The 27,574-nt window shown below is 41.1% G+C and overlaps 1 protein-coding gene across 10 annotated transcripts in view; it reads left to right on the top strand.

Moving 5' to 3' along the window:
• The window catches only part of MAP7 (microtubule associated protein 7), a 178,008-nt gene that overhangs the window by 110,485 nt on the left and 39,949 nt on the right, over positions 1-27,574 (top strand). For all 10 annotated transcript variants that reach the window (XM_078447362.2, XM_078447358.2, XM_078447355.2 and 7 more), the window contains 4 exons: positions 2,797-2,892; positions 10,927-11,004; positions 26,148-26,311; positions 26,788-26,905. In XM_078447362.2, the coding sequence (XP_078303488.2) occupies positions 2,797-2,892; positions 10,927-11,004; positions 26,148-26,311; positions 26,788-26,905 (456 nt within the window). The remainder of the gene's footprint in view (positions 1-2,796; positions 2,893-10,926; positions 11,005-26,147; positions 26,312-26,787; positions 26,906-27,574) is intronic.

The raw sequence follows: 27,574 nt of genomic DNA, 5'->3' as shown, positions 1-27,574 counted from the left end.
AGAAGCTTTTTATTAGTTATTATTTGGAATAATCACTTGGACTGAACATGTGTTGCAGCCTTTTTAATCTCCTTCAGAGGAGACTGTTATGTAATATTCAGTTAGGATTGATGTCTATTGTCAGGACCTGGGGACACAGCAGATAGGCAATCACCAGAGAAAGATTAAATTACGTCAGATATAGTAAGGCAAGAAAGAAAGAAATACGTTTGAAATATATTCTAATCAAATCATTCTAAGTCCTTGTCACTTAACTAAAAATAATAAATAGAAGATTCTTAAAAAGCTTACTAATTAAGGCTTTACTTCCTGAGTTCTGGAGGTAGCTGTATAACAAAAAGAAAATTATAATCCTAGGACTCCAAGTATGTGTTGCATTCTGCTTCCTTCTGTTATGTTACTTAACAACTAACTTATTTATGAGCAATTTTAATAAGATTAACTTGCAGAATAAGGAGAAAGATTGTTCTATACACAGTAAGCAACAAAGGTTCCAAATACAGTCATTTTTTTTTATTTTTTTATTTTTAGATGCTATCTCTAAAGATGTGAGACTAGAGGTCAAGACTGACCAGCATGGGTTTCACTTGCCACATGGTGATAACTGGCAACTAATTTTTGGCAAGTGGGATGAGAGGATATGTTGCAGCATTAAAGGAGCCAACCTACTTTCTGATTTCCCTTCTGGATCAGTGTCAGGGCCTGTGTGTCAACTATGTACAGTGTTGCTCTTTTCCAGTGGTAGCTTGCCTGGTAAAATTTCTAGTAGCAAAGTCCTATCAGAAACCACTGAGTGAGGCCTTTTGCTGTTTAATTTTTTGTTTGCTATCTGCTTGTTTTTACTGTATCTTTACAGACCTTTCCTTGCAAATAAAGCAAAGGAAGCTTCATAAATAAAACTTCAGTCGATCAATATTTGTGTTTTAAGCTGTTATTTGAAGCAAACAGATCAAAACTGGGCTATTTTAAAAGAGTTGTATAAGATAATTTTACTATTTAGTCTTTGATTTTCCACAGCTAACACTATATGTAATTGAAAGAGAGCCACAGAAGTTTGGTGCATTCCCCATGTAGATGTCAAAGGTAAATTTAGGGAATTTATTTTCTTAGTGATTTGTTTTTAATACACCTTGAGAATAGTTTTTAAATTTAGTCTTCTTGAAGCATAATTATTATAGCACCCTTTCAGTTTAAAAAACTCTTGGGCAAACAATTCTTGTTTTCTAGATAGTGTCAATTTCCTCAGCCTCATGGAGAGGGAGCCAGCATGTAATATGTCAGGGGGCAAGGGCTGCAAACAAAGCAGGCTTAGGTGTGCGAGGTGATGAGTGGTAGGGGTGGTACTTAAAACAATTCAAGAATGGGGGGTGCCTGGGTGGCTCAGTCAGTTAAGCATCCAGCTCTTGATTTTGGCTCAGGTCATGACCTCACAGTTAGTGGGATGGAGCCTCATGTCAGGCTCTGCGCTGACAGCACAGAGCCTACTTGGGATTCTCTCTCTGTGTGCCCCTCCCGCCCTCAAAAATAAATAAATAAACTTTGAAAAAGTATAAACAATTCAGTAGAACTCTAATGTCATATGTGAGCAGAGACCCAGAAATCCACCTGCTTATTTGAGACAAGAACATTTCAAGTCCGCTCAAAGGTCTGCGATGAACTGAGTATCACTAGAGCTGAGTAATTAAGAGGGAAAGTGGCACAAGGTAAAGGCCAGACCATATAGTACCTTCTGGGCCGTGGTGGAGACCTTGGGTTTTACCCTGAGCAGAGTGGGAGCTGTTGGAGAGTTTTGAACAGAAGAGTGATGTGACTTGTGTTTTAATGGGATCACTCTGGCTGCTGAGATGAGAATAGACTAACGGGGGTCCGTGGGAGGATCGGGAAGACCGGGTAAGAGGATATTGCAACCACACAGGGAGGAAATGACCATAAAGCTAGCAGTAGAGGTGGCAAGATGTTTTGTAAGGTTGAGCCGAAAGAACTTACTAAACAGATTGAACGTGGGGAGTGATAGCAAGAGAGGAGTCAAGGATGAGTCCAGGGTTTGGGGTATGATCATGTGGAAGGATGGAATTGCCTTAATTGGTGGGGAAGACGGGGCAGTGCAGGTTTTAAGGCAGAGAGTAGGAGGCAGGGACACTCACTGGCTTGGTTTTTGGCATGATTTGTATCTGAAACAGTAGCAGACATCCTTTAAATATCCTCTGAAAATACATTAAATAAAGTAATATGGGTAAAGAAAAAAGAGCAATATATTTAAAGTATAGGATCCTATACTTGATATAAGCAATTACCTGGTATTTCTCCTCTTCATTCCTTTCCTAGAATACATTTCCCTTAGTCTGTTTAATAATCTTTGTTATGGAAGTTTTGTCAGAGGCTTTTTCAAAATCCTGGTAAATTATATCTCCTGGTTCCTTTTTGGTGACATATATGTTCTTGGAATTTTGGGGGTTCCTAATGCATGAACTTTGTAAGAAGTACAATCAGAGACTTTGGATAGCAGTCATGCCTCCACATGGTTGCTTTATGTATAAACTGGGACTACTGGGGTAAATGATTTCATGGACCCTTGAACTTGCCACTTCTATAGGATTGGTGGAGCCGTGGCCATTGATTTGGGGATGTGTCGTTACCACTGAACGGGCAAGAGTTGTAACGGCTTCGTCTTTTTATTTCCTGAATCTAGCCTAGTACCCAACACAAAGGTTAGCAGCAAACGTTGATTAGGTGAATGTTTCTGAATAAATTTTAAGAAACTAAATATGTCTTTTCTCTTTTGTCTCATTTGTATAGCACCTGACAGCTACAAAGTGCATGATAAGAAAACCGCCTCCAACCGGCCCTCTGCTATTTCAGGACAAAATAGCAACTACTCAGGAAATAAACCAGGTACTATACATCGTGTTTGCTATAGAAAAAAAGGTTGTCCCTAAAGCCTTAAGGCATTGCTAGAATTTAGGAGCTTGGTTCTGGTTCTGCTACCAAAAGACACACACTCCTACTGGCCTGTATGAGTTTAAGTCAGAGAACCTCTTAAAGCCTCGATTTTTTTCTATTTAAAATGGAGATTCAAATACATGCCCTGCTTATCTCTCAGAATCATTTTGACAGTCGGTGAGAATGACGTGTGTGGGTGCATTGTTTACTGCCAAACAATGTATAAGAGGTGATCATTTTACTATTCTCTTTTGAAATGATGCATATGACACAATTTTTTTTGTATCTATGTGCCCAGGTACATTATCGCATATCTTTTTTGTGACATTTTCAAAAACCATTTAAGGCAATCTTCACACGTAGCAAAGCTGGTCTAGAATTATCTTTTTGTTCCCTATTCCCTGCAATGATTGTACACCTACACAGTAATTTCATTTAATAACCTGTGATTCATGGTCTGTTCCATTCAGTGATACAAAGAAGCAAAGAGTCTGTAAACATAAAGAGTTGAATAGACGATGAAGCTGCTTCCAGGTACCCAGCAGTCATTGTGTGGTCCTTGGGAGAGACCTATGTCCAGTATGGTGGTAAACAGTAAGAGGAGGGCACAGGCCCAAGTGCACAACCCATGAGGGCATCGGAAACCTGCTTCAGGCAGCATCTAAGACTGAAGTCCCTCAAGAACAGTGAGAATCAAGATGGAAATAACTCTTTCTGGTCTCAACGGAAACATTTTCCATTATACCTAGTTTTGTTGTAGGGGGTGGGGTCCATGTGGGTAAAGATCTTAACAGAGCAGATGAATCTGGCTTGTTACTTAGAAGAAGGACAAATATCAAGTGCTGTTGCAGGTATTGCATGAGCAGCCCTTCACGGGAAATGATGTGTATGTAGGTTCAACGGAATTTTAATTAGCAGGCTGAGATTCACCGTTTCATCAGTTTTCCTTTTCATCCATTCATTTATCTGCCAACCACTCAACCACCATCTACTACTTATTGACTAGTTGTTCTGTGCCCGGGACCGTGAGAGGCACCGGGTGAGCAAAACAGGATCCCTGTCCTCACAGGCCTTATTCTGGTAGACTTGTGTTCTTGTACTCAGGTGAGGATCCTTGTAGAAGCAGAGTCCTTTAGCATGAAAACCTCGTTTGTTTTACTGTGGGAATTAAACATAGCTGAATGGTAGGTGCTGTTGTCCCCTTGCTTTCCCCACCAACCACCACTTCTAATTTCTACCATTCTTTACTGTGGAGTTTATGCTTTTATGTCTTGATACCTTGTTTATTCATCTGGTGTTAGCACTATCTAAGCACTAAGGGATTTATTATTAAAAAAAAACATAGGGGCACCTGGGTGGCTCAGTCGGTTGAACATCCGACTTCAGCTCAGGTCATGATCTCGCAGCTTGTGAGTTCGAGCCCCGCGTCGGGCTCTGTGCTGACAGCTCAGAGCCTGGAGCCTGCTTCAGATTCTGTCTCTCCCTCTCTCTCTGCCCCTTCCCCGCTCATGCTCTGTCTCTCAAAAATGAATAAACATTAAAAAAATTTTTTAATAAAAAAAAAAAACATAATCCATACCCTCTGGTTGACAGTGTGATGGAGTAAACCAGTCTATGAATAGGTCATTCTAACACCGAATTTGCAGTGTGATAAGAAAGAGATGTAGAGTGCCTAGAGACTACAGAGGCCAAAAAAAAAAAAATCTTCCCACCTCAGACGGCCATCTCTTTATAGAGCCATTTGATTTATATTGCTAAAGTCAATGGGGCGCCTGGGTGGCTCAGTCGATTGAGCGTCCAACATCGGCTCAGGTCATGATCTTGCGGTCCCTGAGTTCAAGCCCCGTGTCGGGCTCTGTGCTGACAGCTCACAGCCTGGAGCCTGCTTCAGATTCTGTGTCTCCCTCTCTCTCTGACCCTCCCCCATTCATGCTCTGTCTCTCTCTGCCTCAAAAATAAATAAACGTTAAAAAAAAATTATATTGCTGAAGTCAAGTTAAATGAGGGAGACATTTCATTTCATATTATCTTTTTTTTTCTTTAGTATAGTTGACACACAGTGTTACATTAGTTTCAGGTGTATCACATAGTGATTGGAAAACTCTACTAGTCACGCTATCCTCACAAGTGTCGCTACCATCTGTTACCATACAACACTGTTACAGTATCATTGATTATATTCCCTTTTATCCCTGCTGCTTCTTCCTTCTGTAACTGGAAGCCTGTATCTCCCACTCCCCTTGCCCATTTTGCCCATCCCCCCCTCTCTCCCCTCTGACCATTCAGATTAGACCTTTTAAGCATCATGTATCTGCTTTCTTGTATATACAGATAAGCAGAGGTTCGTCAACGGGTCTCATTTTTATTTTTGTTTTTTTTAATTTTTTTTTTTTAACATTTATTTTTGAGACAGAGAGAGACAGAGCATGAACAGGGGAGGGTCAGAGAGAGGGAGACACAGAATCTGAAACAGGCTCCGGGCTCTGAGCTGTCAGCACAGAGCCCGACGCGGGGCTCGAACTCATGGACCGCGAGATCATGACCTGAGCCAAAGTCGGCCGCTTAACCGACTGAGCCACCCAGGCGCCCCCCGGGTCTCGTTTTTAAAACCACCATGTTATTTTCTTTAGTATCTCCAAAGGATGATATAAGAGATTTCATGTTGGATGGTGAGGCTTGAGTAAAACCTTTAATTTATGGGATACAAGTCATGGGAATGTCTGTCTAGAGCAGTTCATTAATTTTCATTCTCCAGAACTTGAAAAAACAGTAAAGTATGTGCTAAATTTTGGGATATTTTGAGTATTGCTCTCACCTGATATGGGCATCCTGACCAAATGATTTCTCAGAGTCTCTTTTATTTCAGTAAATTTTAGTTAAATGTGTTTCCCTCCTTTACCTTCTGATACTTAAAATTCACTGGAAAAGTCTAGAACATCTCTTTGATGTTAATAACATTCAGATTGTTAATATTTTATCTTTAAAACATGTATGGAAGGCGCTTGTGGTTTTTTTTTTTTTTTAATTTTCTTTTTTTAACGTTTATTTATTTTTGAGACAGAGAGAGACAGAGCATGAACGGGGGAGGGTCACAGAGAGAGGGAGACACAGAATCTGAAGCAGGCTCCAGGCTCTGAGCTGTCAGCACAGAGCCCAACGCGGGGCTCGAACTCACGGGCCGTGAGATCATGACCTGAGCCGAAGTCGGACACTTAACCGACCGAGCCACCCAGGCGCCCCAAGGCGCTTGTGGTTTATAAGTGTGAGCTCACAATGTCTCATGTTCTCCAGAAAAGACCAGTATTCTCAGCTGTGAATACTTGGACCCAGACCAAAAGAGACCATTTGTAAAGTCATGGATCTGTCCATGTCTACAAAGTGGGAGCTGGCTCTTCAGGACTCCATCAGCTGCCTCCAAACGATCCAGAGTGTGACCTAATCAGAAGAGAATTATAGTCTCTTAATGCACTATACATACCTGAGAAAAGCAGAAACTCAAGTTCATTAAAAATTCCTCTTAATTCCTATCCCTTTATCACCCTCCACCACAAGTCTTTAAAAGAACCACTAAAAATTTCATTACTGTGTATAAATCGTTTCCCTCACAGAGGAATGAAGGCCTTGGAATCTTTCAGGCCTTCCCTGGCTGCTACATCCTGCCATTGTAATGACTCTCCTGGTGCCATGATGTGCTCAAGGGCACGGACTGAGTGAGGGATGTGGCTTTAAGAACTAGCTCCAACACTTTGCTGTGCCGCCTTCCTTTTCACAGACGTTTCCCTCCACTTTCTCATTTGGAAAATAGGCCTAAGAACTCGTCGTTGAATGAACACATGCTCTGCTAACTCATGGAGCTAGTGTGAAGAATGAAACAATAATGTGTATGAAAGAGCTTTGTAAAATGCAAGCCCTGATGAAGTTATCTACCGCGTAAACAGTAGTTGTTCAGGTGGAAGTCAAAGCTCTTGAGAAAGCCTTGTCAGAGCGAGTTGACTTTCTTCATCTGCGAGAGTCACTGAGTTCTAGTTTGTGGTCCAGGCTTCTACATGTCATCGAAGACAGGATATCCACAGCACTCCCTGTCACACGTAAGAGTGCCCCAGTGTGGGCGGCCACCCCGCTCGTGAGTCCGCACAGGCAGGAGGTTGAATGCAGAGTGCTCCTTGCTGCGAGCGGACTCACACAGACACTCTGTTGCTCTTACCATTTTGCCTTCTGACCATGTTAGGTCAATCAGGAAGCAGTGAGAAAGTTCATGCTATTCATTTACTTTCTGTACCTTGATTTCGTTCCCGGGAAAAGTGATAGGAGGATGGAGATGAGAGGGAGACAAAGAATCACAGAAAATGCACTATTTACTTAGAATTATTCAATTAAATGTTGTCCTTTTTGGAAATCTATCTTTAAAGATATTTTTTATCCGGTTTTGGTTATTAAAACTATAACTGCTAGCATTTATATTTTTTTTAAGTCTGTTATCAAATACAAGATAGCTGTTTGTTTGCCCCTATTGGTGCGTGTTTGTGGAAGTTTAAAGGCTCTGAAGATTAGCTAAGGTTGTTTGCTCATTCGTTTGATACTTACTGAATGTTCTCCTTTCTGCCAGGTGTAGTCCTGGGATTGGGAATAAGCCGTGAACAAAACCAACAAGGCTCTGTTCCTCCCCACCCCCGTTCATAGCCATCTTTAATCTGCCATAAGTATTATTGGCATTCTAGCACCAAAGTGACTCTCTCTTGATGTAATCAAAAGGATGGAAACAGTTTAAACTGAATGCCTTTTTCCTTCTACAATTTCACATTTGCTAATCCCAGGTTCCTAAACCAACCAGAATCATCTAGCATATCACAATCACTATGCCCTACTTCTTTACTTCCTCAAATCTGATCCCCTACTGAATAGTGATTATCACTTCAGCCCTGATCTCAAAGATCAGTGGGAATCATTGCACTTGTAAGCATTGGCCTTATTTATAGGGATTAACTGGTATATTTGTGCAACTCCGTATACAACCTTGTTTCTTATAAATTGTGTGATCAGGCAGGATGCAGTTTGTTACGTGTGAGGAGCATAATCTTCATATGAAATGAGAGTATAGAAACCACCTCTTGCAAAAAAAAAAAAAAAACAAAAAAACAAAAAAAGCACCTCTCACACTGCTGTTTTCCAAAAATGTATCTAAATGGCAAGTATTACAGTTCATAATTGGGTTATATTGATAACCAGTTATTGATTGGGGGCTCTCAGAATTGGTTTGGGTAAAAGGGTACATGAGGGTAAGTGCATGTCCCATATGGTGTTATTAAAATCTTCTTTCAAAATTTTTTTAAAATTTTGCATGAAATTTGCACGTACTTGAAAGTAAGCTAGCAACATCACATCCTTCATATCGATAGATTGCCTGTGACAGAATTATAAATGCAATTCAAAGTAATTAAATTCTTTTTTATAGACTTTCTGTAATGTGCTTACACGCCTTTTTTTTAGTAAAGTTGATTTTTGAGTTTTACAGTTATATTTATGAACAGGTACACCTCATTGTTTAAGGAATATTACTAAAGTGGTGAGTTAATCATTAGAGATCTAACTTCACTTTGACTTGTGCTTAGACAGCTCTTTTTTTTGCCATTTGTCGTGCTGTCACTTCTTTTCACCAAAAACAAATGACAGTAAAACACCCCCGTGTGTGGCCCTTAACAAAGTGCCTGAGCAGGAGTTCACATGCCCATTTTCAAACTTCAGAAGTAAACCTTTTGGGGGCAGGAGCAATATTTTCTTATATAAAAAGATGTTTGAAATCTCATAAATAATAAGCAAATCTGATAAGTCATTATAATAATAAGTAGGACCTACTGAGGGGTCCTTTTACCAGTTTTTAAAAACCATACTTTAAAACAACAAGGGTATAAAATGTCATCACTTAGTCTTGCTCATGATTCTCACTTCAGGCTCCCAAGGGGTCTTTGTACAGTTTTTATTTCCCCTAAATGTGCAAATTCTGTGCCATTTAGGAGGCCTTTGGGATATAAAGCCTTTAAATTTGTTGATGAAGTGCTACCATGCTGTCTACAGTATTGCACCAGTAAGTTTCTATTTTTAACATGAGGTCTTAAAAAAATACGTCATTTTAAGAGAGGAGAAAATAAACCTGATTTTAAGGTCATTATTCTCATCAGCATTGTTACTATAATTTTGCTTTTTTATATAGTACCAAAGTGAGCCTGTTAGTGTAGGTCTCTGCTGGGAAGCTCCCAGCAGCGTCTCACTCCAAGTACAATCCAGAGTCCCTGCCAGGACCAACGAGCCCTGTGCCTTGGCCCTTGCGTATCTGGCCCCAGTGCTCTCTGATCTCGCTCCGTTCCAGGCTCTTCGATCTCCCCATTTCTTAAACACGTTAGGTGCTTGTGGCCACAGGGTCTTTGTGCCTGCTTTCCACCTCCTAGAACACCTGCACAGCTAGCTGTCCCTTCCATCAGGACTCTACACGTGAAAGTTACGATCTCTTGTCTAAAATGCTTGAACATACCCTTCCTGCCATATCACAGTCCCCTTTCTTGTTGTCTGCTTAACATTTATCTCAATGCAACATTCAATATATTTTTCCCTTGTTTTCATTCTGTATCTCTTTTCTTTTAATTTTTTTAAATCTTTATTTTTGAGAGAAAGAAAGAGAGACAGTGCAAGCAGGGGACGAACAGAGAGAGAGGGAGACAGAATCCGAAGCAGGCTCCATGCTCCAAGCTGTCAGCACAGAGCCAGATGCAGGGCTCGAACCCACGGACCATGAGATCATGACCTGAGCCAAAGTCAGACACTTAACCGACTGAGCCACCCAGGCACCCCTCATTCTCTATCTCTTTTTTATCCTTGTTATCAAGTTTCCCTGAGTAGAATGCAGTTCCCATGAGGGCAGAGATTTTTGTTTTTTGCTTTTTGTTTTCCTGACTGCTTTCTTTTCAGCACATAGAACAGTGCCTGGTGCATAGTTGATGTTCAGCGTGTGTTCAGTGAGTGAATTAATTTACTGAAGCTTGTGGGCGAGGCACCATACTAACACCATTTCAAGTATTTCATTGAATTCTTACAGTGATGTCAGATAGGTTCTATTTTTATTCCATTTTATAGGTAATAAATAAAAATCCATGAAACCCATGTCCTACATAACTTGAGACGTAGAGAGGTAGGTATCTCAGCCAAATTTACATATTGAGTGAGACACAGAACAGGAAGTGAACTCTTGCATGTGTGACTTCAAAGCTGGGCTTCTTACATCCAACTGGTGAACATCTATCAGTAATCACTGAATACTATATTCAGTAGAAATTCACTTAGGATTCTGTTTGCTGTTGAGGAGCAGCCTTCTTAAAGCATAAAAATGATAGAAGTTCACTAGCTTAAGAACAACAAAGCATCGTATATAGTGTTGGATAGAAACAGGCAAAAGGCTACAGTTATGTCATGTTTTTACATAATGGGTTTTTTGTTTTTTGGCTGTGTGTCTTTTTTTTCTTTTTAAAACTTTTCCCCCATTTTTGTGGAGGTAGAACTGACATACGCCACCCCATACATCGAAGGTGTGTGGCATAATGATGTGACTTAACCTATATTGTGAAATGATCACCCACCCCAGTCAGGTCAGTTAACATCCATCATCTCCTATAGATATGGGGGTGGGGAAAAAAGGTGTTTTTTTTTTTTCTCCTTGTGATGAGAAGTCTTAGGATATGTAATCCTATTCTCTTATGTAATGTCTTTGAACAGAAGAAAAAGACATTACATAAGAGAGTATATCTTGGAGTATATCAATGCTTGGAAGTTCTCAGAAAAACGATGTAATAATAAAGTGTATCACCGGAACTATAGCCATCTATGGTAATTGTTGTTAAGACGTCGTGATGTTTTATCCATCGAATTTACTGGACCAAAAGCTATTTAGCAGCATCAGAAAATCTGCTCTTCTACTAACGTGTTTGCTCTCCTTTTCAGACCCTCCTCCCGTGCTGCGGGTTGACGACCGGCAGCGGCTGGCCCGGGAGCGGCGCGAGGAGCGGGAGAAGCAGCTAGGTATCCATCCCCCAGCCCCCGTCTGGTCCTGCAGGGACGCCGCTGTGCAGCTGTTGCTTTTCACCTCCGGGCTAAGGGACGCTTCCCGTTGAGCCAGTGGCCATCACTGTAACAACCATGCGTGTCTTTACGAGTTGTATAGAGGGATGTGAAGCACAACTTAGTATGTGATGGAAACATCGGGCTAAATTGTAAGCAGCAGTAAAGGCCAGCCCAGGATTGAGGTCGTTTTCACTTTGTTTCTCATAATCACCGTTTCATGTGGCACCTGAGAGAATGTAATTATAAGAGGCGTGAGGGCTCAGCTTACATTTTACAGCGTAAAAAAAAGCAAACAAACCAAGGACAGTAAGCTTATGGTTCTTTTTTATGTGAGCAGTCACGAGCACACGCACTGCCAGGGCACTTCCTGCTTTCCGTGTGAAAAAACTGCTGCTGTTGAATCTATAGACAGAGGCTACCAGCACGCTGCCAGGAAAAAGGCAAAGCCTCCTGCTGAGCTGTCTGATTTTTCGCTTGTTACCTAAGGTTGTGGAAGGTTAGCAGCTATGGTGCTGCCACGTAATCACCCAGAGAGCTGCGTCCTGACGACTGCCTTACCAGGAAGCCAAGATAAAGCGCTATTGTCTCCCAGAACTTTGAGCAAGGATGCCAGTGCCCACTCCCCCTTTACTTTGATGCCCATTTATGCAAAACTGCTAAAACAGGATACTCTCTACGTCCCTTGGAAAGATGAAATGCCTGTCAGTGCATCTCAGTGTTTCCAGAATGTCTCTAATTTAAAACTAGAACTGACTGAGGTTGCCACCATGTTTCCAGGAGATGACCCATAACTTTTCTAGAGTTCCACTGCATTTTGTAAGAGTTCATGTTTCAGTTGGAGAAGAACCCGGCACCTGTCCCCCATCTTTTCCATCGTTCTTATTCACAAACCCAAATTTGGGAGATTCACTGCAAGCTGATTTTCAAGTCTGTTGACATTATTTAATTCTTTCTCTCCCTTGCCATAATGGTCATGCGAGGTCAGTTGTTTTCCTGCCAAGGTCTTTTCAACACAGATTTCAGCAATGTGGTGGGAGGGAACGAGCTCTGCTGCTTTTCTGTGCCTCAACTTTCCACCCAGGCTTGAAGTGCCCTGTCCCTGATAGGCTTCCTGCAGGCTGGTGGGTTCCTGGAGGGCAGGGCCGTGTGTGGCCATCAGGCTCGTGCTTTCCCAGAAGCACTCTGCAGCCTGGATATCTTGCTCCTGCGAGCGATGCCCACCGCTCCCTGATTCAGGTCGGCTTGACAAGTGGATCAGAATAGAGGAAATAGAGCCAGTGAAGCAGAAAGAGACTCCAGATAAGCAAAAACAAGAAACTTCCCACTGCTCTGGGATGGCTGGTATTGCACTCTGTGTTTGGATCCATCCAAGGGTTAGCACTTGAACCCTCTCCCGTCTCTGCCTGCTCCAGCTGGGTCAGGTCTCACCCTATCAAATCTCTCCTTAGACTTGCAATGTGGATTTCTTTGTGTGTGAGAAGTAGCTCCATAGTGTCAGGAGACTACTCTGTTAAGGATTTAAATCCCATTGCGAAGTAGCTTTTACACATTAACTCATATCTTTCTGTTTGAGTGTGTGTTTCAGAGCCAAGCACTATTAGTTTTTTTGTGGAAAGCATGAACATGCTGGCCAAACAAAAATGATTTCACTTCTTATTCTATAAAGTTGTAAGATATATAGCTTTGGGCTGCACACTGCAAGTTGCCTAGCTTTGTATATTGAGTGGCTCAATTTTTTTCTTTTTTTTTTAATTTTTTTTTTTTTAACATTTCTTTATTTTTGAGACAGAGAGAGACAGAGCATGAGCAGGGGAGGATCAGAGAGAGTGAGACACAGAATCCGAAACAGGCTCCAGGCTCTGAGCTGTCAGCCCAGAGCCCGATGCAGGGATCGAACTCACGGACCGCGAGATCGTGACCTGAGCGGAAGTCAGACGCCCAACCGACTGAGCCACCCAGGCGCCCCTCAATTTTTTCTTAAGATGTAGACCCAATTTTAATTCATATCCACAGGACAGAACACGACTCATTAATTTATAAATTCAAAAACCTTATTTGCCAGGGACTGTGTTCAAAAGACAAGGAGAGATTAAGACCCAACATTCCAGGGCTAGTTGTAGTGTAGGGGGACGGGGGATAAACCCACAGCAATTATAACAGGAGGTGGTATTGAAAGGGTGTCACGTGCCACTGGAGATTCCCACTAGAGGATGTAGAGGCGCTATCCCGGAAGATAGAAGAGGGAGAGACTGTAGAACAATGATACAGGGATAGGCGGGAAAAGGTATTTGCTAAGAGTCTGACCCATCATGCTCCTTAGATTATATGATATGGGTGAAAGTCATTTTCAGATGATTGTATTATCCTGTTACTACAACTTGACTTTTTTGGTGAGGTAACACGTAACATACATAGTTTTTCTTCTTATCCCTTCCGTGTTCGATAAATATCATGGCTTCCTTAATTCTGATCTTTTTGTTGTTGAAAGTCATAATTTTAATGAAGTATATCAGTCCTATATTTAATGAAATATATCAGTCCTTTTATTTTTTATTGGCATTAATTGCATTTTCTTTCTAGATTGTAGACAGTGACTTTTTGCTTAATTTTTTCCATTTAAGCCATCATAGCAGCAACTAAATCTCGAGAGACTCTCTTCAGCCTTCATAAATCTACCCGTAAACATACATGTGCGCACACATACATACGTTTGTAAAAGAGTCCTCTAAAACCTAGCATCGAACTTAAATTATGCCTTACAATATATAAGGATTTTTTAAAAATCTTAAGTGCTAAAAATCAAAGGGCACACCTGAGCAACCACCTTTAAACTGTGCTTTGCAAAAACTATAATGACAGTAGAATGTTAAAAAAGAAGGGGTGAGGGGCTGTCACTTAATAACAGATCTCTGGAATGTGGTAGCACCAACTGTTACCAAGCTTTCAAACTTTAAAGCTTTTCAAGTTAAAAAAAAAAAAGAAAAGAAATGGAATACATTCCATAAGTTCCAACAAAGCAAAGTTTAAAATGATTGGTCATTGAGCCTCATTATTCATTGTTAGATGTGGATTGAAATTGACATTGAAATCGTTAAAGACTTTTGTTTTAATCCATGTTTTTAAAAAAACAAGGTAGAGAGGGAGAATAAAGGTCTTTTTGTTTTGGGTGGCAAGTCATGTTTGTACTATTTTGCAAACAGGGAGGACCTATTAATAACTTTCTGTGGGTTAAATCTCTGAGTCATGCTTTAATGCTTTTATGGTAGGATTATGTCATGTGGCTTGTTCTTTCTACATTATCCTTCAATTTATAACATAAAGCCAGGTGTAATTCTTCATGTTTGGGACTGTTCTGTCCATTTGGTTGAGCACATGTACTCTGAAAGCTTTATTTTTCTGTCTTAAAAGCTTTATACATGAAAGATCTCCTCAACCACTCTATTTCCTCTGATTCTGTTCAAGCCATTCCTTCAAACTCCCCTCTCTTGACTTCTGCATCTTTTTCACCATCTCTCCTCTAAGCTGTAATTTTGTTTTTTCCCAAGGGGAAAAGAAATTCATTTGTTCTCATTGGTTTCAACTCTCCTTTTTTGATGATAAGAGTTCTTCACGTTCAGCAGCTCATAAGGCTGTGGATGCTTCCCCCCTACCCCTTACCTGAACCTCAGCTTCTGTATAACTAGCTTGTTCGTCAACTTTCATTCCCAAACTGACTCCTCTAGGTGATCCTTGTGTCCTGATCAATTGCACCAATATCTTTCTGGCCCTAAGAAATCATTTCTTTCAGCTCTTTTTGGTACGTGTGCTGTTGCTGGAGGCACTGGCATCTTTCTGAGTACCAGTCTTAGCTGTTGGATCTTTTGCATAATAACACATTTTTCTCTTCCTTGGTGGCCCAGTGCTGGGCACTACCAGTCTCCACCTCAGGCCACTTGTAGTTATCAGTGGTTAGCCAGACTCAGCCTAGTCTTCAAGCTGGAGCTTCAGCCATCTCAAGCCTAGTATGTAGGTGGAAGTTGCCACGTTCTCTCTGTCCCTCAATCCAGTTAGTCATGAGACTAGCTGACGCTGTCTTCAAAATGAATCTCAGATCCATGCCTTTAAATTTGCTGCCTGTGCTATTATCCTAGTCCAGGCCTTCATAAACTTGTGTCTTAATCACCAAAATCATCTCATAGATGTTATTTCTCCAGCTGTGTCACAGTTAGCACCACCCCCTCTTTTTGAAGACTTCCTGGTCTTCATTGGCTTTTCCTGTTTTGGAAATTCGATCATTTTCTCATTCTGTATTATCTTTTGCATAACAACATATTTTTGCTAGCATTCTAATGCTGCTGTTTTTTAATGTTTATTATTTTTGAGAGGGAGAGAGAGAGCATGAGCAGGGGAGAGGCAGACAGAGAAGGAGAAACAGAATCCCAAGCAGGGTCCACGCTGTGAGCACAGAGCCCCACGCAGGGCTTGAACTCACAGACCAGGAGATGATGACCTGAGCCAAAATCAAGAGTCAGGTGCTTAACTGACTAAGCCACCCAGGTGCCCCGTTCTTTTTTGTTTTTTTAATTTTTTTTAATATTTATTTATTTTGAGAGAGAGGGAGACAGATTGTAAGTGGGGGAGGAGCAGAGATGGAGGGAGGCACAGAATCTGACGCAGGCTCCACGCTCTGAGCTGTCCGCACAGAGCCTGATGTGGGGCTCGAACTCACGAACTGCAAGATCATGACCTGAGCCAAAGTCAGATGCTTAACAGATTGAGCCACCCAGGCACTCCTGGGTGCCCCATTCTAATGCTGTTTTATGCTCTAATGAACTTTTCCCAGTTGGATTTTATATAACTTCCTGGTTGCATATATTTTAAACTTTTAAAGGCTGTGACCATAGTTTTCTAATTCTTTGTATCCCAATACGTGGCACAGTACTAATTTTAAAACAGACATATAGTAAATATTTGCCTATGTTCCTTACTCTGTGGTATTTCATGAAATACTAATAATAAATAACAGTGGGCCAAACAACATTCTACTCTGCATTATCACATTAGTAGCAAATGAGCACCGTGGTTGTACTTTTTGTGTGGATCTGCCATAATTGCTAATGGAAGCTATTTTATAGAATATTTATTTTATTTTTACCTCATGATAAGTTAGCGTAAGAGAAGAACTGAGAGAATCTAGAAAGATGGAATAGATTTCCATTCTGCCATAGCAGCTATTTAAGCATGTCTTTGATATGTCTTTGGTATTACTGTCAACATCCAAGCATGCATATATTTTACTTACTTGTTTATGGTCTGTCTGCCCCCACTGGGATATAAGCTCCACGAGAGAAAGAATTTGTGTCATTTTGTCATTTTTTTAAGTTTGTTTGTTTATTTTTGAGGTGGGGGGAGGGGCAGAGAGAGAGAATCCCAACTCACGAACCGTGAGATCATGACCTGCGCGTCAAGAGTCTGACACTTCACTGACTGAGCCACTCAGGCGCCCCATTTTGTCATTTCTGTAGCCCAGTGCATATTAACAGTGCCTGGAAGCATTGGACTGTTGATGCTCAACCGTTGTTGTTGAATGTTCAACGAATAGTAAGCATATGCATGTTAACGTAAATAGAGGTGAATGCAGCAAGTGTACTGCGAATTAGTTAAGGCATCACCCACTTACCAGGTAATACCTACCCTTCTAATAGTTCAGTGAGACAAGTCTTAGATTCTTATTCTTAACCATTTTCTCAGAGGAACAAGGATACAAAGGTCATCTATACAATACTTGTGCCTTAAAACTATTTCATTTTCAAATTTGCTATAAAACTGATAGCGTTACAATATGTTGACAGATTCAAGAGAGCACTTACAGAGATGTCTAGCAGGCGAATAGTCTTCTGCACTTGGGGAAATACAGCGTTCCCCTTTCTGAAGATGATACAGATTAAGTTGGGTTTTTTTTCAATATATGAAATTTATTGTCAAGTTGGTTTCCATACAACACCCAGTGCTCATCCCAAAAGGTGCCCTCCTCAATACCCATCACCCACCCTCCCCTCCCTCCCACCCCCCATCAACCCTCAGTTTGTTCTCAGTTTTTAAGAGTCTCTTATGCTTTGGCTCTCTCCCACTCTAACCTCATTTTTTTTTTTCCTTCCCCTCCCCCATGGGTTTCTGATAAGTTTCTCAGGATCCACATAAGAGTGAAACCATATGGTATCTGTCTTTCTCTGTATGGCTTATTTCACTTAGCATCACACTCTCCAGTTCCATCCACGTTGCTACAAAGGGCCATATTTCGTTCTTTCTCATTGCCATGTAGTACTCCATTGTGTATGTAAACCACAATTTCTTTATCCATTCATCAGTTGATGGACATATCCATTCATCAGCTGATGGACATTTAGGCTCTTTCCATAATTTGGCTATTGTTGAGAGGATACAGATTAAGTTTGAAATCAGCATGAATAGTGTCACATTCCCAACTGGGGCTTTCTGGCGTTCTATGACATCATGAAAGATTATCAGAGAATTGTATGATTGATTCAGGTAGCTTGTGAAGAAAAATGTGAGCTTAGAAAACCTATCATTCAATTTATTCATAGTGGTTTTGTAGCTAAGTTCAAAGCTGTACAAGAGATCTATCATACTATAATATTGTTAGAAATCACATAGAAATCATATAGAAGATAATATAGAAAAGATTTTGGAGGGGGGGAGCCTGAGTGGCTCAGTAAGCATCCAACTCTTGATGTTGGCTCAGGTCATGATCTCATGGTTTGTGAGACCCAGCTCCACATCGGGCTCTGTGCTGAGAGCGTTGAGCCTGCTTGGGGTTCTCTCTCTGCCTCTTTCTCTGTCTCTCTCTGTCTTCTCTCTCTCTCAAAATAAATACATAAATATTTTAAAAATAAAAGAAGCTTTTGACCTTCAAACAAACATCAGTTGACTTGTATTTGAGTTTTTTTCTGTAGGTAATTTTATTCGACTTCTTTGCCCTTCCAGTCATAGCTTTGTATTTTGCCTTTTTTTTTTTTTTTTTTTTTTTTTTTTTTTAACCTCCCTGATCTCAGTGTGTTGTGAACGCAGGGACAGCACTGTTAGTAACAGCATGGTCAAAAGATGAACAATCATTTCAGCCTGACTTGAATGTTCACCTCAAAAATGTTGATGGAGGATTAGGATTAATTAGTAAACAACCAATAATGCTGTATCCATTAGAGTCAGATGCAAAGCTGCCCCTGATCTCACACTTCACTTTATTCCATTAGCACAGTCGGTGGTTTTGACAAGACTATCCACAAAAAGACATGTATGAATTTTGGGACAGCAGTCTTCCTAATCCAAATTGCTACTGGGCAAAACTTTGACAGATCTGTGGCTACTCTTGGCATCCAGTCTCTGAAGTGGTCACTTAATGAATGTAGTGTACAAAAGCCCGTAAGGCTGTCTGGCAGGCTCTGAACAGCTAAGGGATCTGGATACACGTTAGTGGGAGGGATATGGATGTGAGCACATACCACAGCAGCTATATCATGAGTCAAGCTCAGGACTGGCAAGAATAAATGCTTGTTGCAGGATGGATTTGGTAACGCAGAGGCTGAAGCTCTAGCATAAAACAAATGAATCATTGTGACTAAGCAGCCATTATTTGTTTCTCCAGAACTGACTTTGCCTTTGAGGCTGAAGATTAAAAGATCTTAAAATCTGAAAAGTGAGGGGTCTTGTAAATAGGTGATGATAAAGGCTAAGAGTGATATGAGAAGATCAGGCTCTTCACATTGGATGACCAACTTGTCCCCAATACAGAGCAGGAGTCTAGTCCCTGGGAGGTGTTGCACATCACGCCCTTCCACATAATGGCTCATTGTTTGCTTGTAGAGTCAGACAGTCCAGAGATTGAATTCCAGTTCCACCTCTGACTTATTGTGAGACATCAGGCATGTGACGTCACTTCTCTGTGTCTCAGACTTCTTATAATAAGGTTAATAGCAGTGTCTGCCTCACTGAGTGGCTGTGAAGATAATGCCTGTGAATCACTTGGTGTCAGCACAAAGTGAGCTGAAGACATCTCACCGAGGTGAAAAAATGGGGATGGCAGACCATGTGATTCCACAGATACTGATTTAGATGCCTGGGATTGGAGAAGCCTCATGTTTCCCAGCTGGGGGAGACAGAGAGAGAGGGTTGTTTGTGTCTCCTGGTCCAGCAGGGTAGGGCTCAGTAGACCTGCCAGGTGAGGAGGATGGCAACATTTTTTAAGGAGTAAAGTGGATTTGGGGTAAGGTGGTAACTAACTAAAAGATTCCAAGGACATCGGTTGGTCTGTGTGCTTTAGCACAACCCCCACTTACTTTAGCAGAGGCTGAACACTCCTTGAAGCCTAGCCCTGAAGATAGAAAGTCATGGATAGTATTGCATTCTTCTATCAAAAGTCCTTCAGCCCATGTATAAGGAGGGCTCTTGGGTCTTCCACAGGTATAAACTGCTCCCCCGGCCCCTCAGTCCCATTTAGTTTTCTACGGTGTGCAGGGAGGAAGGCCCCTCAGGGGCGGGAGACCTAATTGTAATCACACACAGCTCCTCAAAGAGAAAAACAAAAATTGAGTCCTGGCTGTTAATTGGAAAAGATCTTGGAGATCATTTTGTACATACCCTCTAATTTAGAAGTCAGGTAGGTTGGCTGATTTTCCCAAAGTCACGCAAAATTAGTAGCAGAATCAAAGCCTGAACTCAGATATTAGCACTTGTCATCTTCTGATTCTTTATGATATTCCTGGCTATGCTGGTACCCGGTGTTAGCAGGCACCGAGTCATATCCTTCCATAGCTTAATATGAAACCAACACAGCAGTTCTGTAGGTTTCAGAGATGACGTGATAACATTGCTCTACTCTCTGAATGTCACATTTTTTTTTTTTTTTTTTTTGTCATATGGTAGTGACACCTGTACTTACACAGATGTAAGCCTGTTCGGGACCAGGCTGCAGGGTGCCTGGGTGGCTCAGTCGGTTGAGCATCCGACTTCGGCTCAGGTCATGATCTCAGGGCTCATGAGTTCGAGCCCCGCATCAGGCTCTGTGCTGACAGCTCGGAGCCTGGAGCCTGCTTTGGATTCTGTCTCCCTCTCTCCCTGCCTCTCCCCTGCTTGTACTCTGTCTCTCCCTTTCTCTCAAAAGTAAATAAACATTAAAAAAAAAAAAAAAAAAAGGACCAGGCCGGGCACTAGATTGTTGAGTGACTGGAGCAGGGAGTCCATCCAGCCCACGAGTATGCTGTCTGAGTAGTTGGTCCTACCTGTGTTCTTCCCATCAGCTGCATTCCCTCTGGGGCAGCAGGGCAGGAATCGGTCTGCTTGTCATAAAGATTCGCTCACGATAATTATCTGTATGTATTGAGCTCCTGCTGTGTGTTGGCCCTGGGCTGAGCACTCCGCATGTCACCCTGAGCCCCACCGAGACCCTGTCAGGAAAATGGCACCATAGCAGCTTGAGGAAATGAGACCACAGAAGTCACCACTTGCTCAGTGGCAGATGAATGGTAAATGGCAGGCCTGGGGGTGGACTCCCAGTCCTGTGAGCCCTGAGCCTGTGCTTTATCCGCTACAGGACTTTGCCTATCATTTTTGAATTCCTTTTAGTACAAGAGTCACTGTGTGTTTCTAAATGGAGTCCAAAATGATGGTGAGTTTCTCCTTTATGTGTCGCTGTCATACTGTTAATAGTGTCCCCTTTGCATGGCACTGATATATTGTTAGTGTCATTAAAGTATGATCCCGGTAGCAGCAGCTCAGGGGTGGAACGGATTTATTAATGGCCAGTGTTTCAGGGGCTTCAGTGGGTTTTCATTTTATTTTATGTTCTGATACCCAGAATCCAGGGAAAAATTAGAACTTCACTAGAATAAAGGTTAATAATACTATGATTCCTTTTTTGTACATGCTGTTCTTTTACAGAGCTGCCTCTATGAAATGAGTGATTGTTAATGACTTGAATGTGAAGAAATTGTTGTACTCATCTGCTCAGGCTGCCATAACGAAATACCATAGACTGGGGGGCTTAAACAGCAGATATTTATTTTCTTACCATTTGGGACACTGGAAAGTCCCAAGATTAAGGTTCTGGCAGGGTTCACTTTCTGGTGAGACCTCTCTTCTGGTTTGCAGAGGTCTGCTTTCTTCTCATGCGGTCTTTCCTCTGAGCATGAAGAGAGAGGGAGAGTGAGCTCTCTGGTATCTCTTTTTATAAGAATCACTAAGCCTATTGGGTCAGGGCCTCACCCTTATGACCTCATTTATTTATTTATTTGTTTAAAAAAATTTATTTATTTGTTATTTATTTTGAGGGAGAGAGCATGTACACGGGGGACAGGGGCAGAGAGAAAGGGAGAGAAAAAATCCCAAGCAGACTCTGAGATGTCAACGCGGAGCCTGACACGGAGCTCAATCTCACCAACTGTGAGATCGTGACCTGAGCCGAAATCGAGAGTCAGAAGCTTAACCGACTGAGCCACCCAGGCACTCCCCTTATGACCTCATTTAAACAGGATTACCTTCTATAGGCCCTGTCTCCAAATGTAGTCACGTTGAGCATTAAGGCTTCAACATGTGAATTTAGGGATGGGGGTGGGAGTGGGGCGGAAGAGGGCAAGTTCAGTCCATAGCAGTTGCTGATTATTTTCTTGTGTTCAAATCTCTCATTTCTGAAGGAGAAAATACAAGACTTTGACATTACTTATCATTTACACAGTGTTTTAAATAAGTAAATTAAATTAACTTTCTTAGAATAAATTAACTTCTACTTCTCATTAAATAATCGAAATATTTTATGTGCTGTCCTTCAATTTAAAAGATACATGATCTGTACTTGGTAATATTGCTAACGCTCACCAACAGAGTCTACAATAATACAAAAGTGTTGTTTGCTCTTTCACCATCGTTTGCCCCATTCTCTTTGTAACTTTAAAGGCAAGGTAATAGGATCTCCACTTCCTGGTAGAAAATAGAAGTAGAACTCAATTAGAGCTCAATGATAAGGAAATATTATTCCTTAAAAGGATTATTTGAGGTAAAAATAATTATTTTGTAACCTCTAGCCCTCTAGTGATTTATAGCACAACCTTAAGCACTACCTTTGATTTTCTGAATTGAAATCATAGTGATGGTGATGATGATGATGATGACGACGACAACAGATTTGGCAATAATCGCTAATATTTGTTGAATGTTTAATAATGTTTACTAATAACATACCCTAAAACTATGTTAAGTGTAGTTCTTCTTTTACTCCTTACAGGAAACCCATGGGGAAGGTCCTATATTTAGCCACAGTTTACTCTGACAAAAGTGAGGCATTGGGAGGTTAAGTAACTTACCCAAGACCACACAGTTATGGGTGAATGAATCAGGAAGTAGTGCCCAGTGAATCAGGAAGTAATTATTAAGACTTTTAGATATGTTCAAGTTGTGAAAAGCACTATGGTGAATGAGGGGAAGGGGGGAAAGCAAAGAAAACCTTTGCTACCTAGAAATCAGAATAGAAGAAATGCCGAAGTCTGTGGTAGATGTCGTAAGAGCAGCATTGACACCCCCCATCCCCCAGAAGAGCTGAAGCTCCTGCAGAAGACCTTGAGGGCAGTGTTCCTCCAAATGCCATCAGTAGACCACTTGGGACCACCTAGAATCTCTTGGGAGGCAGTTTTCTGGGCCCCATCCTAGAATTAATAAATATGAATATGAGGGTTGGAGCCCAGGAATTTGCATTTTAACTACTATCCCCCCAACACACACATACACACATACCCCCTTCCAGAGGTGATCCTGAAATACATTGTAAGACCCCTGCCTTAAAGGATGGATCTGTTGGAATTAACAATGATGGCAGCTTTCTCAACAGGGAAACCATGGAAGCAAAGACATGGAAGAAGCATGGGTTATTTGGGAGGTGCAATAAGGAAACAGGACTAATTAGAAGTAAGAGGCTCTTCTGGAAAGCAATGCAGAATAAGGCCACATAAGGATATTAAGGCCAAGTTTAGGTAGGACTTTAGAAGTCAGTGGAGTTTCAGTTAAATGAGAAAATAACCACAAATACGCATGAGCAAGAAAATAGCCTGATGAAAAACATGACTTAAGGAAAATTACCTGTGAATTGATAAATTCTTATTTTACAAATTTATCTTACCGGTTTTAAAAAAATATTTTCTTAATATTTCATAAGCATTTTTTCTTGTTTTGTCTTTTGGCTTCTGGGACATCTTATAGGAAAAGACAAGATGACATTCATAAATATCCTCAAAGAATCTGAAGTTTTCCTCAACATGGGATGTAAAAGTCAAAGACTATATAGTTTGAAAGCCAAGAGTTAAGAAATAGATGGGTCTTGCTGCCTGTATCCAGGCTTCAGGGTATAAAGCTATTTCTTTTTTCTGCCTGAGACCCTTACCCATTGCCTGTGGGAGTATAAATTGGTGTGACTTCCACAGAGGACAGTGTGAGAGTATCTATCAAAATTTTAAGTGTAGGGGCACCTGGGTGGCTCAGTCGGTTGAGTATCCGACTTCGGCTCAGGTCATGATCTCGCGGTCTGTGAGTTCAAGTCCTGCGTCGGGCTCTGTGCTGACAGCTCAGAGCCTGGAGCCTGCTTCAGATTCTGTGCCTCCCTCTCTCTCTGCCCCAACCCACTCGCATTCTATCTCTGTCTCTTTCAAAAATAAATAAACATTAAAAAAAAATTTTTTTTTAATTTAAGTGTATATTCCCTTGGATTCAGCAATTCTACTTCTACATAGATATGCTCACATCTCTACAGAGGTTATGATAACACAATGTCACTCAAGGTCTGAATTGGTAAAATACTGGAAACAACTAAGAAAATCTATCAATAAGTATTTGGTTATATAAAATAAGGTATGTTGGGGCACCTGGGTGGCTCAGCCGGTTAAGCATTCAACTCGTGGCTTTGGCTCAGGTCATGATCTCACAGTTTCATGAGTTTGAGCCCTGGGTCGGTCTCTGTGCTTGCAGCACGGACCCTGCTTGGGATCCTCTCTCTCCCCCTCTTTCTACCCTTCCCCACTCACATTGTCTCTGTCTCTCTCAAGATAAATACTCTTTAAAAAATATATAAAAAAATAAAATGTGGTATGTAGACAGTGAAATATTATACCGCCATTTAAAAGGTTGTTAGATTCATGTTTCACGTGTTGGTGTGCAGAGATCTCTAAGATCTATTTTCAGCGAAAAGACCAAGATGCAGAGCAGAAGTGCCATACTACAGTAATACATGGATTTTTACTTTCTTTTACATTTGCAGAAAAGGTAGAAGTGGAACATAAGAGGGTTTAAGGTTAGAGGAAGACCTTCATTTTGCCTTTTAATATTTCGAACTGTTTAAGCTTTGACAAAAATCTGTCACTGGAAATCCACCTTTTTAAATGAACTAAAATGTGTGGTATCATTGAAAGTCAGCTAGTAAGGTATTCAGGAAATCCAAAAGATGTGTGCATGAGGGTATGTGATCACAGTAAATTCACCTTTAAAAAATGTTAGAATTATGTTCCCCATCTGTTACTTTCAATGTGTATTCTCATGGTTTTTATATTTATTCACTCATTTAGCAAATATTTATTGAGCACATACTATGTGCTTTTACTCCAAGTTTCAACATGGGCCTGAGACTTTCTTTAGAACCATCGGCTTTTAAAATTGGAAGGACTCTTGAAGATCAATTTCCACGTCTTTTAGGCAAGAGAAAACTGAAATTCAAATGAACGTGTCTTGAGATCTCCCCACCCATTAGTGGCAGTGCCGCTGGGAGAACCCAGTTCTCTCTGAGTAATGTCACAGGACAAACTCATCTTGCATCATCCTTGTTCTTTCACACAAGTAAAGTCCATTCAGATTTCCTTCAGTGGATTAGTCTCCTCAAGTGAACAGCTTTAGAAAAGGTATAATGGTAGCAGAAATACAGAATTGTTAACCTTAAACATTTAGAGGAAACTGAAATGTTCTGCATTTTTTTTTCTATTAAAAAAATAACATTTTGGGGTGCCTAGGTGGCTCAGTCGGTTAAGCGTCCGACTTCGGCTCAGGTCATGATCTCACAGTCCATGGGTTCGAGCCCCGTGTCGGGCTCTGTGCTGACAGCTCAGAGCCTGGAGCCTGTTTCAGATTCTGTGTCTCCCTCTTTCTCTGACCCTCCCCTGTTCATGCTGTCTCTCTGTCTCAAAAATAAATAAATGTTAAAAAAAAATTTTTTTAAATAACATTTTAACTTATATGCCATTCAGTATCCTCAGGGTTTATGCTCTAAATTTTGTTTGGACTCTTTTACCTACTGTGTTAATAGATCACATTAAAGATAGGTTTATCACAGCTCAAGGAAGCATCATACTAAAAAAAAAAAAAAAAAAAAAGTTTTGTTGGCTATGTGTTCCCCTAAAATGAGGAAGGAAGGAACATGGATATGTAAAGGAGAAAAGAAGCATTCCATCACTGAACAATATTTTTTGAATTGTTTATTTTCATTCAGGCTGTGATAGTAAGTCTTATCTAACCAGAGCGTGAGCATCTCAGACACCAGATCTGCTTACTTAGTCCCTCACGTCACTTAGGTGACTCAGTGTGATAAATCCACGAGGCATTTAATGTATCTTTTATCAACCATCAATTCTGGGGATTTTGTCCCAAATTCTTTTAATGTTTTCAGAGAACCAGTGCTTTGTTGAAACAAATGTAGTCGCAGGCTTTTGATCTGGAGGATGATCCCATTTTTTTAGAGAGAGAGAGAGAGGGATGGTGCCATTGGTTTTGTCAATAGTCAGAATTGAGACCAGAGCATGTGATGTATGCATTACTCTGTTGTAATAATATACCAAACTGCAGGACTGTAGGGGATTCCCAAAAAGTAGAATTCAGTGCATCTTCTTGGACCTCATTGTCAGCATACTAAATTATGCTATAAATTAACAGTGGTACTTTTTCCTGAAAATGTGAGGAAAGCAAAGGCCAGGCTTGGTAAAGACAAAACCAAAGAACTCCTACCTGTTCCTGTGGGCTGTTTATACAGTCCTGCCTGTTTAAGTTTTAAACCAGCCTATATTTCCCTTGTTTTTCTTCTAAAGCTGCGAGAGAAATCATCTGGTTAGAAAGGGAAGAGCGAGCCCGGCAGCACTATGAAAAGCACCTGGAAGAGCGGAAGAAGAAGCTGGAAGAGCAGAGGCTGAAGGAGGAGCGGAGGAGGGCTGCTGTGGAGGAAAAGCGGAGGCAGAGACTGGAGGAAGACAAAGTAAGACGCCGCCCCGGGAAGCACACAGGAGATTTGTCCGTTTCAGAAATGCAACACATTTACTATGAAACCTTCCATTAAGGTGCTGGGGTGCACAGCAGAATTAAGGAATCAGTTTTATAGATAGTCACAGCTTCTAGGGAGGTTGGGGTATGGAAGGCAGGTCCCAAATGGCGTGATTGTTGCAGTTACTTCCCTAGAAACTTTAAAAGCCCAGGTGTCTGGTCTTCGAGCTAGAACTTATTTATGTTCAGTTCGCCCATATGAAAGTATTGAGACGCTTTATCACCTGGGACCTGATGATTTCAGTAACCATCCCAAGTTGATACTCCTCCCACCCTAAGATAAGGCGTCAAAGTTAGGAAGTAGGAGTACTAAGGTAAAGGTTTCAGTGGTGCCTTGCTCCATTCTGCCTTAAGCTGAAGAAGCCTCAAGCAACCAGGTTGAATCTAATCTTCCACTCCGTTTCATTTGAGGAACGCCATGAAGCTGTTGTACGGCGTACAATGGAAAGGAGCCAGAAGCCAAGACAGAAGCATAACCGCTGGTCATGGGGAGGCTCTCTCCATGGGAGCCCCAGCATCCACAGTGCAGGTAAACAAACAGTGATTGCCTTCAAAATCACTACTTTCTTCCTGGACAGTAAAAGGCCAGTTGCTTCTTTTTCTCTAAGTCTGTGTTTCCAAAACAAAAATCCTGCTGAAATAATTCAACTATAATGAAATGATGATCCTAGCTGTTTGAGGATAAGAGGGTGATGGAGGTAAGATAAGATTCTCTCTCTCCCATAACACAGGCTGCTTTTCTCTTTGGTTACATAGTTCCTTGAAGAGATAGAAATCTATGCAATGTTTCTAAGTAAACGTGCAGTTTCCACTCTGCATTATTTTAAGTAATCCTTTACATTAAGTTGTCAGGTTTATGGAATAAATTCACCAGTTTTGTCTTCCTCTCTGGAAGAATCCTAGCAGTATTGACCGATCAAAATCAATACTATGAACTTGTGTATTCAGACCTTAGAGCGTGTGCAGTTTTAATGCTCCGCGGGAGAAAGTGCAGGTTCTGAAACCACAACCAGTGAATGCCTCAGCTATTATTCCCTTGTTCTTGAATAGACATAAAATCATACTGAAATTTGGACGTAGTGAAAGGCTTTATTTTTGTACTGTAAATTCAATGAACCTTGAATTTTATATAGTGTGTCAGTTTTTTTCCATCTGTGTGAGTCTAATAACTTTTTTTTTTTTTTTTTTACTTTGAAAA

Source organism: Panthera onca, chromosome B2, assembly GCF_046562875.1.
Source record: "Panthera onca isolate mPanOnc1 chromosome B2, mPanOnc1 haplotype 2, whole genome shotgun sequence".
NCBI lineage: Eukaryota > Metazoa > Chordata > Mammalia > Carnivora > Felidae > Panthera > Panthera onca.
This window is presented reverse-complemented; position numbering and strand designations above follow the sequence as displayed.